Source organism: Podarcis melisellensis (assembly GCF_964234715.1).
Source record: "Podarcis melisellensis genome assembly, chromosome: 14".
In the NCBI taxonomy this organism is placed as follows: Eukaryota; Metazoa; Chordata; class Lepidosauria; order Squamata; family Lacertidae; genus Podarcis; species Podarcis melisellensis.
Genome location: NC_138546.1, coordinates 5,148,429 through 5,165,209, shown reverse-complemented (window position 1 = coordinate 5,165,209; position 16,781 = coordinate 5,148,429). Strand labels below are relative to the sequence as shown.

Here is a 16,781-nt window from a genome sequence, read left to right as displayed (position 1 = left end):
CAGTGCGGTCAAAGTTTTGTCTGCCGAGCTCTCTTTGTCTGGAAGTCCGCCGTTATTTATCATGTGACTCACTTTTATCTCCTTCTTCCATTATCATCCAAAATGCCCTGTGAACTCAAAGTGGGATTCTTGGAAAATATTTAAATTTAGGACCCACAAGCTACTGCTTCCCACACTGACATCCTGCACAGTGACCCCCACTCCGTGGAAGGTAGAGGGTTACACACAGTCTCAACCATGGTGCTAGTCCTCATGACGGCAGGAGTCTCTTATCCGTTGAAGAGGCCTGCTCACAAGCCACAGACAGGATTGGTGCCAACAGCCCAATGACGCACACGTTTTCCAATTTATTGTATTATTCTTCTTATATTTATTTATGTCCCAGATGGGGGAATCAAGGCGGCTTACACAAATAAAAAACATAGGTGAAATACAATGTTTTTAGCAACGGCAATCTCCCCTCCTGTAGCTTCCAGCAAACAGTATTCAGAAGCATTGATGCCTCTGACCATGCATAAGCACGGAATTCACATTTTCTGCGTGACAACCTTTCGGGTATTTTAGAAAAATTCTAATCCAGGCATCCCCAAACTCAGCTGTTTTGGGACTACAATTCCCATCATCCCTGACCCCTGGTCTTGTTAGCTAGGGATGATGGGAGTTGTAGTCCCAAAACATCTGGAGGTCTGAGTTTGGGGGTGCCTGTTCTAACCTGTCCAGTCCCCCAGTCTTCTCTACTAAATATAGCAAGCTATGTCCAACCTCTGCTGCTCATAGACTCATAGAATTGCAGTCGAATGGGATCCCCGAGGGTCGTCTAGTCTAACCCCCTGAAATGCAGGAATCTCAAGAGACAGTTTGCTGGATGCAAAGGAAACTCCACAACCGGAGACCCAACTCTGCTACAAAGCATCTTTTGCGGAAAGAGAATTTGGCCACGTAAGAAGAGCCTGTTGGATCAGGCCCACGGCCAGGGCCGGATTGAGGTTTGGTGAGGCCCTAAGCTACTGAAGGTAATGGGGCTCTTTATATGTCTAGCTGTTCTTTGTCAACAACAAATGGTCGCTGTTTTTGTGTGTTGAATATATGCTATATGGCAGGCATGGCCAAACTTGACCCTCCAGCTGTTTTGGGACTACAACTCCCATCATCCCTAGCTAACAGGGCCAGTGGTCAGGGATTATGGGAATTGTAGTCCCAAAACAGCTGGAGGGCCAAGTTTGGCCATGGTAATTTACGGGCCTAATAGGTATCTAAAGCCATTTGCACATGTTGCCATGCAACCAGTCCATGCAGAATGGAGGCACCCTATACAGTGGTACCTCTGGTTGTGAACGGGATCCGTTCTGGAGCCCTGTTCGCAACCTGAAAGGAACGCAACCCACGTCTGCGCATGAGCGGGTTGCGATTCACCGCTTCTGCGCATGCACGTGACATCATTTTGTGCGTCTACGCATGCGCAAGTGGTGAAACCCGGGATGCAACCTGAAAAAAAGTATCGTGAAGCAAACCTAACAAGAGGTATGACTGTATATAGAAATGAGCAAACCAACGATATTTGAGGGAGCAGGCTAGCAGGCGGGGCCCATGACTTATATCATAGGAGCCCACACAACACAAAACACTGTTGCTGTACGTAGGTTTTATTTTATTTGTTTTTTATCTTATGTTTTGGAAATGTACATCCTGGTTTTTTCCCCCTTTAATTTTTTTGGGGGCCCCCAAGAGAGTGGGGCCCTAAGCTATAGCTTGTGTAGCTTATATACATAAATTTGGCACAGCCCAGCCAGTCTGATCATCTTCACGGCCCTCAGATTTCCCCATATCATTACAAGTGCAAAACTCAGAAGTGGACACAGCAACAACTCAGCATGCATGCAACACTTCCGTGCTTCACGTGAACTATTTGTGTGCGTGCAAATGCTTGCAGACACCCCTCTAAGGCAGGCCAGCGCCTCTGGAGAAAGGGCCGCAGTTCAGTGGCACAACATCCACCCGCCTTACGTGCAGAAGGTCTTGGGTTCAAATCCCTGGTCTTTTTGGTGGTGTCAGCAAGATTTTGAGTACTCTTTCCATGGGGACCAGCTTTTATGCATTAAAAAAAATTCCAGCGACACTCTTAACATTTGATGCTCGGCTATTTTTAAAACCTGCTCTGCCCTCGAGTTGTGAAACACTGGGATTTTATTGTTCTGCTACCATTTTCTCCCCGCATTTCTAACCTGCTCTGCTGTTGTTTGTTCAGCCCCCTCTGAGTGTTTATGAACAGAAACAGCAGGGTAAAAATTACTATCAATCATCCTCAGCCTCTTGCACCAACACAAGATTACACATCAAAGGGGAAAAAAAGCACGTTCAAGTATTCCAGCGATAATTAAAATAAACCTGTTGTGTGGCTCTTTTGAGATGGGGGAAAACGCGAAAACCAAACCAAACTGGACTACAGAATCCTATGCATTACAAAGTTGCTAGCAAACCATAACACACCCATTTCTTCTAACTGAGCTTGCTTTTGCTTATCTTGGGTCCAGGTTAACCTGTGGCCTTCAAATTTTGCTGGGCTACAACCCCCTGAACCCTGACCACTAGTCATGCCGGCCAGGGGCTGGCATGAAAGGAAATTCAACTTCTGGAGGACATCAACTTGGGGAAAGTTGAAATACAGGGATGACTAAAGCCATTGAGACTCTCTTCTGTACACACACACACGGCATCCTACAGAGCGGCATTCTTGGCCTGGGAAGATCTGAGTTCAAGTTCTGATTCAAGTCAGGAACGTGGCTTTGAACTGGTGATTTTCTCCTAGCCTAACATCCTTCAGAAGATGTTTACAAGGGTAAAATGACATAATGACACTTTGGAGCAGAAAGGCTGGTGATTGTATTATTTTAGTAGTGGTAATAGCAATAATATTTGGTGTTTTGTGTGCTTTTTGGGGGGGAAAGATTCCTGCATCGCAGGCAGCTAGACTACATGACCCTCATGGTCCCTCCCAACTCTACAATTTATTTTTATTTGTTTTATTTCATAAGATTCGTGCACCACTTGATTGTAAATTTTTAAAAAACCCACACCAAACCCTCAATGTGGTTTAGAAAAAAAAATCAGTAAAAACAGTTGAAAACAACTACAGTGGTACTCAGGTTAAGTACTTAATTCGTTCTGGGGGTCTGTTCTTAACCTGAAACTGTTCTTAACCTGAAGCACCACTTTATCTAATGGGGCCTCCCACTGCTGCCGCACTGCCACCACGTGATTTCTGTTCTCATCCTGAAGCAAAGTTCTTAACCCGAGGTACTATTTCTGGGTTAGAGGAGTCTTGTAACCTGAAGCGTATGTAACCCGAGGTACCACTGTATTTAAAACACTGAGAAAAATCAAAATCAGCGATGAACTGAGAACATTAAAACATACATCAACATTCTACATTTCTAGGGAGACTGTAGAGTTGGGAGGAACCACGGCGATCATCTAGTCCAACCCCCCAGGAATATTTCGCCCAACACGGGATTCGAACCCACAACCCTGAGATTCAGAGCCTTGGCTAAACGAAAATGTTTTCAGCTGGAACCAAAGAGAGTGCAGCGAAGGCACCTGATGTCAACAGGCAGTGAGTTCCAAAGTGTAGCTGCTGCCTCACTAAAAGATTGATTTCCTGCAAATACGAAACAAGTATAAAGTGGCACAGGGAGATCTCTGCAGATCAAAGCAGACAAGCAGGCATATATGGGGCAAAATGATCTTGCAGGTAAACTGTTCAGAGCTTTACAGTGGACGCTCAGGTTGCAAACGTGATCCGTGCGGAATAAACGTTCACATCCCGCAGCATTCGCAACCCATAGTGGCATGTCTGTGCATGTGCGGGTTGCGATTCGGCGCTTCTGAGCATGTGCAAAGCGTGATTTAGCACTTCTACACATGCGCGACCGCCAAAATCTGGAAGTACAGTGGAACCTCGGGTTACAGACGCTTCAGGTTATATACGCTTCAGGTTACAGACTCCGCTAACCCAGAAATAGTGCTTCAGGTTAATAACTTTGCTTCAGGATGAGAACAGAAATTGTGTTCTGGCAGCGCGGTGGCAGCAGCAGGCCCCATTAGCTAAAGTGGTGCTTCAGGTTAAGAACAGTTTCAGGTTAAGTACAGACCTCCGGAACGAATTAAGTACTTAACCCGAGGTACCACTGTAACCCATTCCAGTACTTCCGGGTTTCAGTGGTCCGCAACCCGAAAAAACGCAACCTGAAGCGAATGTAACCCGAGGTATGAGTGTATATGCTAATAGTAACACCTTGAGCTTGGCTGGACAGCAAATCAGCAACCGGGGCAGGTCTCCCGGGTTTCTTACGGGGCTTCCTTTCCTTGCAGCAAAAGCATATTTTAAGGAAACGGAGAAGAAAAAAGCCTTATCAAGTTCTGTGGTCTCAGGCTACAGGAAATACAGAGTGTGTGATTTAGCAAAGCCCAACCCTTGGGGTTCAATCTGATCTGACCGCTAACTCTTTGAACACATCAAAGGCTGCCAGCTGTTGCGTTTCAAATTGTATGCAAATGCTGCCGATCCTCTTTTGCAAAAAAACACCCAAACACAAGGAGCTCGCATTGCAGCAGCACTACTTTTCTGGCAGGATCCGACCTTGCAGGAAAGGGCGCCACAACACATCTGGAAACTTGCCACACGCTGGTGCTTCCTCCAGAAATCTCTCCCATAATGCTTTTCCTCCTGGCACCCAAGAATGGAGCTCGCCGGATCGCTGGGCCCAGCAAGAACACGCCACCGTTCCCCAACCTGGTGCCCGCGATATGCCTGTGTTGCCAATGTATGGCAGCCTCCTGGTGTCCTTGGGTTCCCAACTTCCATCAGCGCCAGGCCATACGGTCAACAGCCAGGGATGGGGAATTATTATGGGATATGTAAAAATAGAAATTGTCTGGAATGATTATACAGATCACAGAATCTGCAACTAGACAAACCATTGCAATCACAGAGCAGTTAAGAAAAACATGGTACACTATATTGCTGATTAAACCAGCTTATTTTTTCTGGAAGCCATTTAAGAAGACGAACAGATAGCCTGGGAAAATGGTCTTTGTTTATTAATTTTTCAGATAACAAATTTCAAGATGAAATCAAACCTTGAGGTTTTTCTCCCTACGCTGCGACATTAATTTAGGTTTTTATTTCTGTTTCCATATCAAAACATTTTTATATTTGTGGCTTTCATTAGAGCTTAAACTCGTGTTTGTAAATGCTTACACTTCTTTGAAGTGTATAATAGCCCCTTTTTTTGTACAAACAAGTATTTAAGGGGGAAAGGTTTTATTGAACCATGTGTTGTGTTTCTAATCCTTCTGAATGGTTTATGCTTTTTAATTATAGTAATGTGCTCCAGGGGCCCTGTAACGAAGGACATAAAATTACATGTATCTTCCTATATGCATAAAAACGGAAGGCTGTCGTCACACAGCCCCCATTGGAGGATGAGCAGTGCTGCATCACAATCCTGGATTTGCATGAAGTTGGGACAGGGGTTGGTGCGATGCACAACCTCAATGGCTGTGGCAAGGAAGTGGGTTAATGGCAGGGAGGTTAGAGAGTGAAGCAAGCCTGGACGCAAACCCTAGTAAATAAATAAAAGTGCTGATTAAGTCATGACAGTGCAATTTGCAACTCACCAATCACACACCCCTCTGCTTAAAGGTGGGACTCACAAACCTCCTATACAGTGGTACCTTGGTTCTCAAACTTAATCTGTTCCAAAACCAAAGCATTCCAAAATCAAGGTGCAAAAAAAAAGTAATGCAAAATAGATTAATCCGTTCCAGACTTTTAAAAACAACCCCCAAAACAGCAATTTAACATGAATTTGACTATCTAACGAGACCACTGATCCATAAAATGAAAGCGATAAACAATGTACTGCAGTCACACAATCAATCAATCAGTAGCTGAACTGGGTTCCACACAGTAACGAAAATGCAAAATGAATACAAAAACAGACAGGCCTCAGGGTAACACTCAAAACGGAGCACGTTCGGCTTCCGAAAAATGTTCACAAACCGGAACACTTACTTCCGGGTTTGCAGTGTTTGGGTTCCAAGTTATTTGAGTACCAAGGCATTTGGTGGTGGGATGACAACAAGGGGTCAGAGGGAGAAGAATGGGAAGAGGAGGTGTTGGAAGCTGAAGAGGGTACAGGGCTTAGTGAGCGGGGGGAGTCTATGGCAGAGAGCAGTCCAGACTCAAGAGACAGGAGAGGAGGGGGGCCAGGAGACAGAGAGGAGTCTGGATGGTGAAGAGGTACGGGTGTCTCCCCTTCATGCAACAAGCTCCCCTCCCCACTTGTCTCCCAGAACCAGAAGAGGCATGAAAAGGGCTGCGGAGGAGTTAGCTTCATGCAAGCGCAATCTCAGATTGCTTGGGGGAAACCCTGAAGAGGAAGGGACTTAGGCAGCTGTGAGGAGGCAGAGACTTTCAGCAACTGCTTCGGGGGGGGGGGCAATGCCTTTTGGAGACGAGTTGCTGCACTCATTTGTCCTGACCCTCGTGTCAATCCTGTTTCTGCTAACAAAGAGTTAACTCCATCCTGCTCTGTGTGATTTACTGCTGACTTGCTCTCGTCACCATGTGATCTGACCCCCTCCAAACACCCCTGCTTCCATCAGACAACATGGATGTCCGACTGGTAGCTCAATTCTTCAAATAAGCAGGTGAGAGGCAGGGCTTAGTCCAGGGGTCAGCAAGGTTTATCTTGCCTGAGCAGGATTGGTCCCGCAGAGATCCTTCCATGGGCCGGATCACGCGTGTGCCTGAGTGTGCCCACCTGCAATTTTTGGCATCTGCGCAGACGCGATTTCTGGCACTGCGGAAGTGAGTTCCCGCACCGCGCTGCACCGGTTTAGCACAGCAGGCGGCTTGGTTTGGGGGCGGCTTGTGGGCCGGTCAAATGACCTCTGTGGGCTGCTTCCGGCCCATGGGCCTTAGGTTGCTGACCCCTGGTTTAGTCAAAGAAGCAAAGGAGCAAAATGGGAAAAACTTTGCAGCCAAACCAAACTGAACAGCAGCCTGCAAAGCATTTGACGATCGGGCAAAACCCCCAGATGGTTTGCCATCATGCCACGAGCAGACTGCATTTGACCTGGCAGGTCACAAAATCTCTACTTGCCAAGTCCAGAGATGAGTATACTTCAAACTTGCGGAATCTCCACATGTTTCGTTTTGAGATTATTATTTTTTACTATTTCATCCACCATCCAGAGCCCAGGGCAAACAAGCATTTCTGGTCACACACCCATATCAAAAATTTAAAGCACATGACTCCCCACCAAGTATTGTGAGAACTGTAGTTTCTTAAGGGTGCTGGGAATTGTAGCTCTGTGCAGGTAAACTGCAGGGTTCTTTTTGGGGGAGGGAGGGGAGCCATGCTTTTAAATGCATGGTGTGGAGGTGAAGTCTGGGTAGAGAGCCGCAAATTTCCGATTAAGGAGGAGAATTTTGAGATTAACCACCTGCTCAATCAAAGCATTTGTCTGCAGGATCCGAACTGGGTCTGCAAGCCTTTTGCAGCCATCAGAGGGTTGGGAGACCAGGGTTCAAATCCCTTCTTGGCCACGAAGCTAGCTAGGTGACCTGGGGGGGGGCAATCACTGTGTCTCTCAGCCTAACCTACCTCACAGGGCTGTTGTAAGGATAACATAGGGAGAACTATATGCACCACCCTGAACTTCTTGGAGAAAAAGGCACGATATAAATGCAATCAAAAACACACCTAGGGTTAGACCAAAAGGTTCCTTCAACCTCCTACTAGTGGAAAGACTCATGATCAGAGGAAGAGAGAGTCCGCTTTCGCTCCTAGTTTTCACCTAAGCATTGCAGGGGGTGGGACTAGATGACCCTCGGAACCCCTTCCAACTCAATGAGACTGATTTCAGAAGCTCAACTTTAGAGATTAAGGTATGGTTACCAGTTTTTTCCAATGAATCCGGGGACACTTTTTTTTCTTTTTGGAAGCTGAGTAGCAACAGAGAGTTAGTAGTGGGGATGGTGAAGCAAAAGACCCTGGGCCCAAGCACACATGCATATTGTATAAAGGTGCAAAGCCCTTCTTTCGCACCCTCTGAAACATAAATGCACAGTTTTTTAAAAAACTGGGCAATGGCTGCCCTCCCACGACTCCCAATCCTCCCCCGATCTGTCAAACCAAAGGGGGAAGGGGGCAGGAGATCGGGGGAGGCTCAGGAGTCATGGGCAGGTGGCGCGCTGTTGCCCAGTTTTTTAAAAAACTGCACATTTATGTTTCACAAGGTGCGAAAGAAGGGCTATGCACCTTGCCCACAGAGAAACAGTGCACCTTGTACCCCTCCTGGGCAACGGCCACCCGCCCACAACTCCCAAGCCTCCCCATCAGTCAAAACAAAGGGGGAAGGGGGCAGGAGATCTGTACCACCGGACGTCCCTGGTTCCCCCTTGGCAGAGGCAGTCAACAGCCCGGAGCCAGCCAGAGCCAACTGCACTACCAGGCTGGCTCCGGGGACAGATTTGCAAATCTGGGGACATTCCGGGGATGGAATTTGTCCAGGGACAGATTTGCAAATCTGGGGACTGTCCCTGGGAACCGGGGACATCTGGTAACCCTAGGTTAAGGCCCTTTCAGCTGTTGCTATGGTTAAACAACCAAGGTTCAGAAATACCTGCCCATCTTCTGCAACCCACACAGAGATTATGCAATGGAATATGCAAGAGAACTCTCAGCCCATTAAGTGCAGGAAGGCAAGCAAGCAGCGGCTCCTTGCTGTAGAGTTGAGCTTACAACCAGTGAGGAGCACGTTGTCTGTGGCCTCTGACCAGGGAAGGGATAACCTGCCCTGTCACACAGCCAGATATTTCTAGGGATCAGCTCCCAATTTGGTAACAGGAGAAACACACCCTGCAGATTGACAAAGGTGAACAAGGAGGCCCATGGTCATCAGAACCAGCCAGCCACAGTCAGTGCCAACTCACAAAACTGAAATCAGGGCAGGAAAAAGTAGAATGTGAACTCTGTGCTAAACTGCTCCCAAACCATCATTTCCTGATCTTTTATGTGGGCCACTTGGAATTTCAAAAGCAATTCTGCATTCAGGTTCGTAAGGAATCGCCTCAGTAGACAGACCCAAGATAGAATCACAGACGTGTAGAATTGAAAGGAACCACAAGGGCCATCTAGTCTGACCCCATGTAGTGTGGGAATCTTTTGTGCAACGAGGGGCTTGAACCCACAGCCCTGAGATTAAGAGCACCACGCTCTGCCAACTGAGCTACCCATCTGTTCCAGCCTTCTTTTTCCACCCAGATGCCCCATGGAAACGCAGCCAGCAAAGCTTTCTTCCCAGTGCATGGCATTCACACATAACACCCTCCTGGGAAAATGGGAGGCTCCGTTTTGCTTATTCAGCCCCAAGCTGGGAAACCTGTGGTCTTCAAGATGCTGCAGAGCTCCAGCTTCCACCAGGCCTGACCATCGGGCCTATGCTGACTGGGGCTGATGGAAGTCGGCAGCCCCAGTGCAACTGGAAGACACTGGGCCCCACTCCCCACACAGGAAGAAAGGGGGCGGCTGCTTTCGCACCCTGTTTGTGGGGCTCCCCAGAGGCACCTAGACCTGCTGATATTGCAGCTAACTGTGGCATCAGACTACAGGATGAACATTGTCCCGATTCAAAACAAGGTAGCATGGTAAATTACGATGCGTTAGGTGGGTGTGTTTTCCCCCAAACCAAACCAATCCCTTGTCCTGTAATCATCAGCAAAACAAAACAGGCACTGAAAGCAACAGAAACAAACCAGCTGGGTCCCTAAGGAGCTCTCAGTTGAGCGAAGCGCATTCACAAAAATGCAGGAACTCTTTTTTCAAAAAACCATCCAGAAAAACACAAAAACGGCCTACTTTTCACACTCGACAGATGATGTTGAGGTGGCTCGCTTATGTCAGGGCTGTACCACTTCAGAATCGGCGGGGGGGGGGGAGTCGGTTCACACGCTTGAATGCTCCCCCCCCATATATATAAACCTGCACCAAATGCAGCAGTTTAAAGGGCACTTGGCACTCACCAACACGCCCCCCCCAGGTGCACAGCTGCCCATGGAGGCTTTTACTCGGTACCCACAGGGCCACCCACCCAGCCTTGCTGAAATGAGGCAGGAGCGAAGCATTCCATTGTAGTCAACACACTAGAGCAGAACGTGTGCTTGGCTGGTGCGTGGGAAGGGCTGGCGTGTCAGGTGTGCAAACACACCCACCGGACCCAACAGATTGGTGCGTGTGCACATGCACACACACACACACACACACACCTGATCTTCTTATTCTACGTCCATTACTTTGGTGGTTTTTCAATTGAGAGGTGCACAGAGATGCGTTCAACCACGTGGCAGGCCCCCAACCCAAAATTCAAAGGGGTGCAGTTCCAGAAACAGCGTGACCATAACCGCCCTGAGACCTGCAGGTACAGGGCAGCATGCAAATTTAATTCATTGTTCATCATCTCACCTGAGCGACCCAGGCCAGGGTTGCTACCTTACCAAGCAATACCCTAATCTTAAGAAGTAGGCAGGGTACATGTGTATTTACTTACTGAACACACCCATAGCCCAACTTCTTCCCCAGTGACTGGCTTCTGAGGTCACCCAGGGAGCTTCAGGACCAGGTGAGGATTCGAACCCAGGTCTCTCCCAGGTCCTAGTCTAGTCTAACCACGACACCACACTGGCTCTCAAGGAACTTAAGCAGGCAGGTTGTTCAAATCCTGCCTTTAAAAAAATGTTCCCATTTGATTCCCCACCCTCTGTCTTTTGCTGGATCTAATGTGTTTATTGTCATGAGATGCTTTTGAGTTACACTTTGTTTACAAAAAAAAGGTGACAAATAAGTTTGATATAAATATATAAGTAAAACTCCCTCCCTTGAACAAGAGAGCGAAACTATACCCCTTTTCAGCAAAACAAATGCAGAGTTATTTATCTGTCGGGCTTTCTTCTGTTGTTGTTTTTTAATGGATGGAGAGAGAGAGAAATTAGCCACATCACAAATTTGCTCCATGATTCACACTAAGCAGCAAGAAGGAGAGAAAAGCAGAACTTGCAAAGAACCAGAAAGCAGCTGCTGTTGCTTGAAGAACCACGGGCCAAACCCTGAGCCCCTCCAGGCTTTGTGCAAACACTTCTGATCAGTTATGCACTTGTACAACGCTGCTCAGAGAAATACATTTTTTCCATATTAGCTTCCAGATTACATTATCTCTCTCTCTCTCTCTCTCTCTCTCTCTCTCTCTCTCTCTCTCTCTCTGTGCCCCTCCCCCTCCCAGCTCTGCAATATGACTGATCTCATTTCCATAATAGGATTGTAACCATGGATGTCAGAAGTAGTGTGGAATGAGGAGGGGGAGGGGGGGAACAGAAGCAACCGATTGTTTGATCATCAGCCCAGGGAGGGATGTGCTTCACCCACACCCCTCCCGCCACTACTTATGGGGTGCATATACAGAATATCGTGTTTATCAACAGCAGCCTGAACAGCAGGAGGGTGTGTTTTAAAGACATGCTTCTGCACCGCACTTGAATTCAATGGTCCCAGATTCTGCCATTTACACCTACACGACTTTTAAAAATAAATAAATTGCAAGGGCACATTTACAAAGGGTTTACCTAAAAAAATAAAAAATAAATAGCCTCTCCAAGACGCCCGGCTCTGCCTGCTTTTGATATGGTGGAGACAGGCTTTTGGAAACATTTTAAGGTTCTAACCCTCAAGGTGACGGGGGGGGGGGGGGAGAGAGAAATGTTTGCAGCAGGAGCTGGTGTCCTGGTTAGCAATCCAGAGGCCTAGCATGGGTGGCACGTAGATGTTAAAATTCCCTTCTGCAGGCTAACAATTCCAGTCAGAAAGATTAATAGATTAGGAAGACAAGAGAAACCCGTTTTGATTCCACTCCCCGAAAATAAAAAAATATAATCTCTCTTTTTTTTTTTACATAAATGATTCAGAAAGTGTTGACATCACAAAGTGGTTCTGTTGTGCGTGTGTCACGGTTATGAGGTCACACTTCTGGTCAAAGTCAAAAGGGGAGGAAAGAAGACAGAGATACATTCTTTTCCTGTTTGCAAAAGAATAAAGCAACTGTGGCCAGTGGCCTTTTCAAATTGCATCCTCCCTCTTCCACTACAGTACTTCAGTATTATAAACAGGCAGGCAGGCAAGGCCTGTACCACTGCTGTCGTTTAACAATGTGTGCAGCAGCAGCAGCAGCAGCACTCAGTAGGAGCCACCTTCAAGTACAGGAATAACTGCAAATATTGCGCTTAGAATCCACCCCCTGACACCAAAACGCCCTCTCTCAACCCACGTCTCACCTGGTTCAGATCTTCATCGTTGAGCAAGTGCGACTCGCGAGGCTTAAAACAATTCTGGCATTTGCTCTTGTTAAAAATGTTAGCTTGAAATTTCCTGCAGGGGTTATCTTTAGCAGACATGGCGTTGTCTACCCAGGGAAGAAGGAAAACAGGAGGGCGAGAACGAGGCCAGAAATCAGAGCTTCTCCTTTCCCCAACTTTCGTCCACTATTTTAAAAGAGGAATAAAGGGGAGGGACCCAAAAACACACAATGTGCAAGCTTCGTTCTCCTTTGTATAAATATTTCTCTATGTATAAAAAAAGCAGGATCCTTTTAAAAACCAAGAGTGGAAACTGACCAGGGCCAAATCCCTTTCATCTGCCTGCTAGGCCACAAACACCTCCTCGCGAGCAATCCGGAGCAACAGAGAATCTGGCGTGCAAGAACATCCCGATTTTATTTATTTTTTCGCCAGAGGCAAACGAAACAACAACAAAAACTGGCGTGGAGGAAATGGGAAGAAGAAGGAAAAAATTATGTGGCCCCGGAGCAGGCTAGATAAAGCAGATCGGGGCTTGCAAACCGAACAGCTCCCCAAATCTGGATCTCTGAGGCTCCAGGAGGTTGCCAGAAAAAAGAGGGAGCGAGAGAGAAAAGCGGATGGAGGAGAAAAAAAAGAAAATCCCAGCTGTCAGGGCAGGTCGGCCTTCGACGGAGCAGAAAGTGGGCAGATCCCGGAGGAGAGGAGCGAGGAGCAGCGGTGCGCTTTCGAAGGAGGGATGCGGAGAGCTTTGCGCGTAAACTTGCTCCTTTCCTGGTCGGCGTCCTCAGGCGCAATTTCCGCGCAGGATCCCGAAGCGCGCTTGCAAAGGGCCGACCGCCGCTTCCCGAGGGGATCCATGTTGCTGCTGCCGCCGCCGCTTCATCCCCACCGTCCGGAGGAGGAATTAATCCAGAGGGATAAATCCAGAATGTAATGTGATTTCTACCCCTTTTAAGTTAACCTTTGCAAAAAAAAAAACCAAACCCCGAAACAGCAGCTGAGCCCAGAAAAAAGAGCGAGACGAGGAGGGCGCCCGTCTCCCTCGCCAAATAATCCAACTTCTCCCCAACGCCGGGAGGCGGCGAGGCAGGGGGGGGGGTGAATCCTGCCGGGTCTCAGCACCAATCCGGAACGGAGCCCGGTCCTCCCGGCGCCTTGCAAAAGGCCTTCTCGCCGCTCCAGCCGCCACCGCCTCCTCCCGCTCTCGGGCTGCCCATCCAAGGGGGAGGGAGGGAAGGAAGGAAGGGGGGGGAAGGAAACGCCTGGATTCCTCTCGCCCCTTTCTTCTCCTGTATTCTTCTTCTGCTGCTGCTTTAGGGCTTGCAGGGGGACATTTTGCATGCGCTCTCTTGTGTCTCTTTCCCCCCAGCTTTTCCCCCCTTTCCCCCTCTTTGCACCAAATGTTTGCAAGCAAAAAAAAAAAAGAAGAGGAGGAATTTAAAGGGGGGCGGGGAGCGGGGGAGGAAATCCTCACGCGCTCTCCGGGTTTAGGGGGAGGGGGCACTCCTTCTCCTCTTCCCATTTAATTGACGTGGAGGGATGTCCAATGGCAGGTCGCGAGTAGATGCTAACAAAAGGAGACGCTGCCCAATCCAGAGAGAGGAAAGGGGGGAAGGGAGGGGTCTTTGGTGCGCAATGTGCAAAATGCATGCGACCCAAAAGCGGAGATGGGGGTGGGATTGGAGGCTGGGCTGTTTCCTCCCCACCCCCCTCCTTTAAATCAGGTTTGGTGGACGCGTGCGTTTGGCACCAGTGGTGGATTGATTTGCGCTTCCCGGACGCCGGTCCTTCCCCCGCCCACCCTCCCATGAAAAAGCAGCAGCATGATTTGGAGATTGAAAGCCCTTTTTTGGCAAAGGAAAAGGGCCTCCTTCATTGTTCCTTTCCTCTTGCAAGCGGCGGTTTCTTCCTTCGCAGTGAAATCGGCAAAGCCGTCCGCATTTGCAAAGCGCGCTTCTGGCGCGCACCTTTGCGCAAACGCCACGCTGCCTCGTTTCCCGGCTCAGTCTCGCCCGAACCGCCCGTTGTTTCAAAGCAAATCAAAAGTAGCGCAGTTGTTTGGCAGGAAGCCCGCTGGAGATCGAGGCCGCTCGCATCCCGAGGGAACACGGGTGCGTGGTTTGCACGTCGGAAAGTGCCACGGAGGACGAAGCGCGCCCGGCATCTGCGGGGAAGGGTGGCTCTTTCGTCACGGCTTCGCCCCAGGCGCCCTTGGCGCAATAATCCCCGCTGTACAGGTAGATGCCTGGAAGAAAGGAAGGAGAAACAGAAGTATCGCACTTCCCTGTGCTTGTGTCACGTGCTGAATAATAATAAATAACAATAATACCCTTTTTTCACCAGCAGGTCCCCCAGTCCGGTTATACTACAGCAATTTCAAACTTACCAAAACAGTTATTACATTGACAAGACCAAGGTGTGTCGCTTGGTCGGAGAGGCAAATGGATGCTCTGGCTTTGTATAAAATTATCCCCAGCTTTCTCTGGAAGAAGAAATTCCATGCTGCTTAAATCTAAGGGGTATGCATATAAATGACTTTTAAACAACAAACAAAAAACCCAGAAATGATTGGAAACGTTGGCTTTTTTGCAAGATGGAAAAAATATTACTTATTAATTCTGAATTAAGAAGTGTTCAAACGTTTGTGTTGTTATTTATCAAGCGCAGCGTTAACCAACAGATGGGGAAATGTCCTAATAATACTGATTAAAAATGTGCTCTCTCTCTTCGCCGAAGTCAATGCCACCAAGAAAAGTGTTTATGGACTTGAACATTTTAGGGAGCCATTCTGTACCAAGTCCATTCAGTTCAGTAGCCCTACAGTGATCCTAAGCAGGCTTAATAGGGGTGTAAGCCCCACTGAGCACAATGGAATCACAGAATCACATTGCTGGAAGGGACCCTCAGGGTCATCTAGTCCAACCCCCTGGAATGCAGGAATATGCAACTGTTCCATGTGGGGATCGAACCTGCAACCTTGGCGTCATCAGATTGCTTCCCTACTATATGTGCCCTGGATTGTAAAAATGCAAGATTTCAGCTGCTGTGTTTTGCTTACCATTTCCGTTTCTGAAATACACAAATATTTTAGTTAGAAATTTCTATTTAAAAACAACCCTGAGGCTCCACTTTTCCAGCCTGAGGGCCACATTCTCTGCTAGGCAGCCTTCCAGGGGCCGCCTTCCAGGGGTAGGTGGGGCCAGAGGCAAGAGTGGGAGGAGCAATGAATAGAATGCAAATTTCCCCTTTCTATCCTCCAACCAAGCAAGCAGGAGGCCTTGTCTGAGTCCAGGGCACATCCCAGCCAGACCAAAATACTCCAGGAGGGTGCAATGCGGGCCATTAAGAGGGTGTGCCTGGGGAGAGTTCTGAGCGCTGGGCAGAGAAGCCTGGAGTGCCACATTCAACTAGTACACAGCATGGCCAAATTTGGCCCTCCAGCCATTTTGGGACTACAATTCCCATCATCTCTGACCACTGGTCCTGTTAGCTAGGGATGATGGGAGTTGTAGTCCCAAAACAGCTGGAGGGCCGAGTTTGGCCATGCCTGCAGTATGCAGATGTTGATTGACTCCAACTCCCATCATCCCCTGCCCATTGGCCATGCTACCTGGGGCTGATGGGAGTTGGAGTCCAGCCTCTTCTGGAGGACTACAGGCCCCCTTTCATTTAATCATAGACCTGGAAGGGACCCTGAGGGCCATCTAGTCCAACCCTCTGCCATGCCAGAATCTTTGCCCAACGTGGAGCTTGAACTCAAGGCCCTGAGATGGAGAATCTCATGCTCTTGCCAGCTGAGCTACCCCATTACCCTTAAATCGATGCATATGCTATATGCACTTCAGCCAAGCTTAACTGCCAAGGCACTCATTGCGTTCATTTCCCTCCCCTTTCTTCTCTCTATGTGCATACAATAGCTTTAAAGCACACTCTTTCCCTCAAAGAATTCTGGGAACCCCTCACAGAGTTCCCCTTTCCAGCAAGCCTGAACAAACTACGCACCCAGAATTCTTTGAGGGGATGAAATGTGATTCAAGTGAGCTTTAAAGGCATAACATGTACGTAGCCTTTATTTCTTTACATATATACAGTGGTACCTCGGGTTAAGAACTTAATTCGTTCTGGAGGTCCGTTCTTAACCTGAAACTGTTCTTAACCTGAGGTACCACTTTAGCTAATGGGGCCTCCCGCAGCTGCCACACAATTTCTGTTCTCATCCAGAAGCAAAGCTCTTAACCTGAAGCACGATTTCTGGGTTAGCGGGGTCTGTAACCTGAAGCGTATGTAACCTGAAGCGTATGTGGGACTACAGTTCCCATCATCTCTGACCACTGGTCCTGTTAGCTAGGTACCTAACAGGAGGTACCTA

The 16,781-nt window shown here is 48.2% G+C and overlaps 1 protein-coding gene across 4 annotated transcripts in view; it reads right to left on the bottom strand.

Moving 5' to 3' along the window:
• The window catches only part of MPRIP (myosin phosphatase Rho interacting protein), a 153,998-nt gene extending 140,249 nt beyond the window's left edge, over positions 1–13,749 (bottom strand). For 2 of the 4 annotated variants that reach the window (XM_081889032.1, XM_081889031.1), the window contains exon 1: positions 12,389–13,749. In XM_081889032.1, the coding sequence (XP_081745158.1) occupies positions 12,389–12,508 (120 nt within the window). In that variant the 5' untranslated portion in view covers positions 12,509–13,749. The remainder of the gene's footprint in view (positions 1–12,388) is intronic. The other 2 variants (XM_081889036.1, XM_081889035.1) reach the window with 2 other exon arrangements.
• Between the last annotated feature and the right edge of the window lie 3,032 nt (positions 13,750–16,781).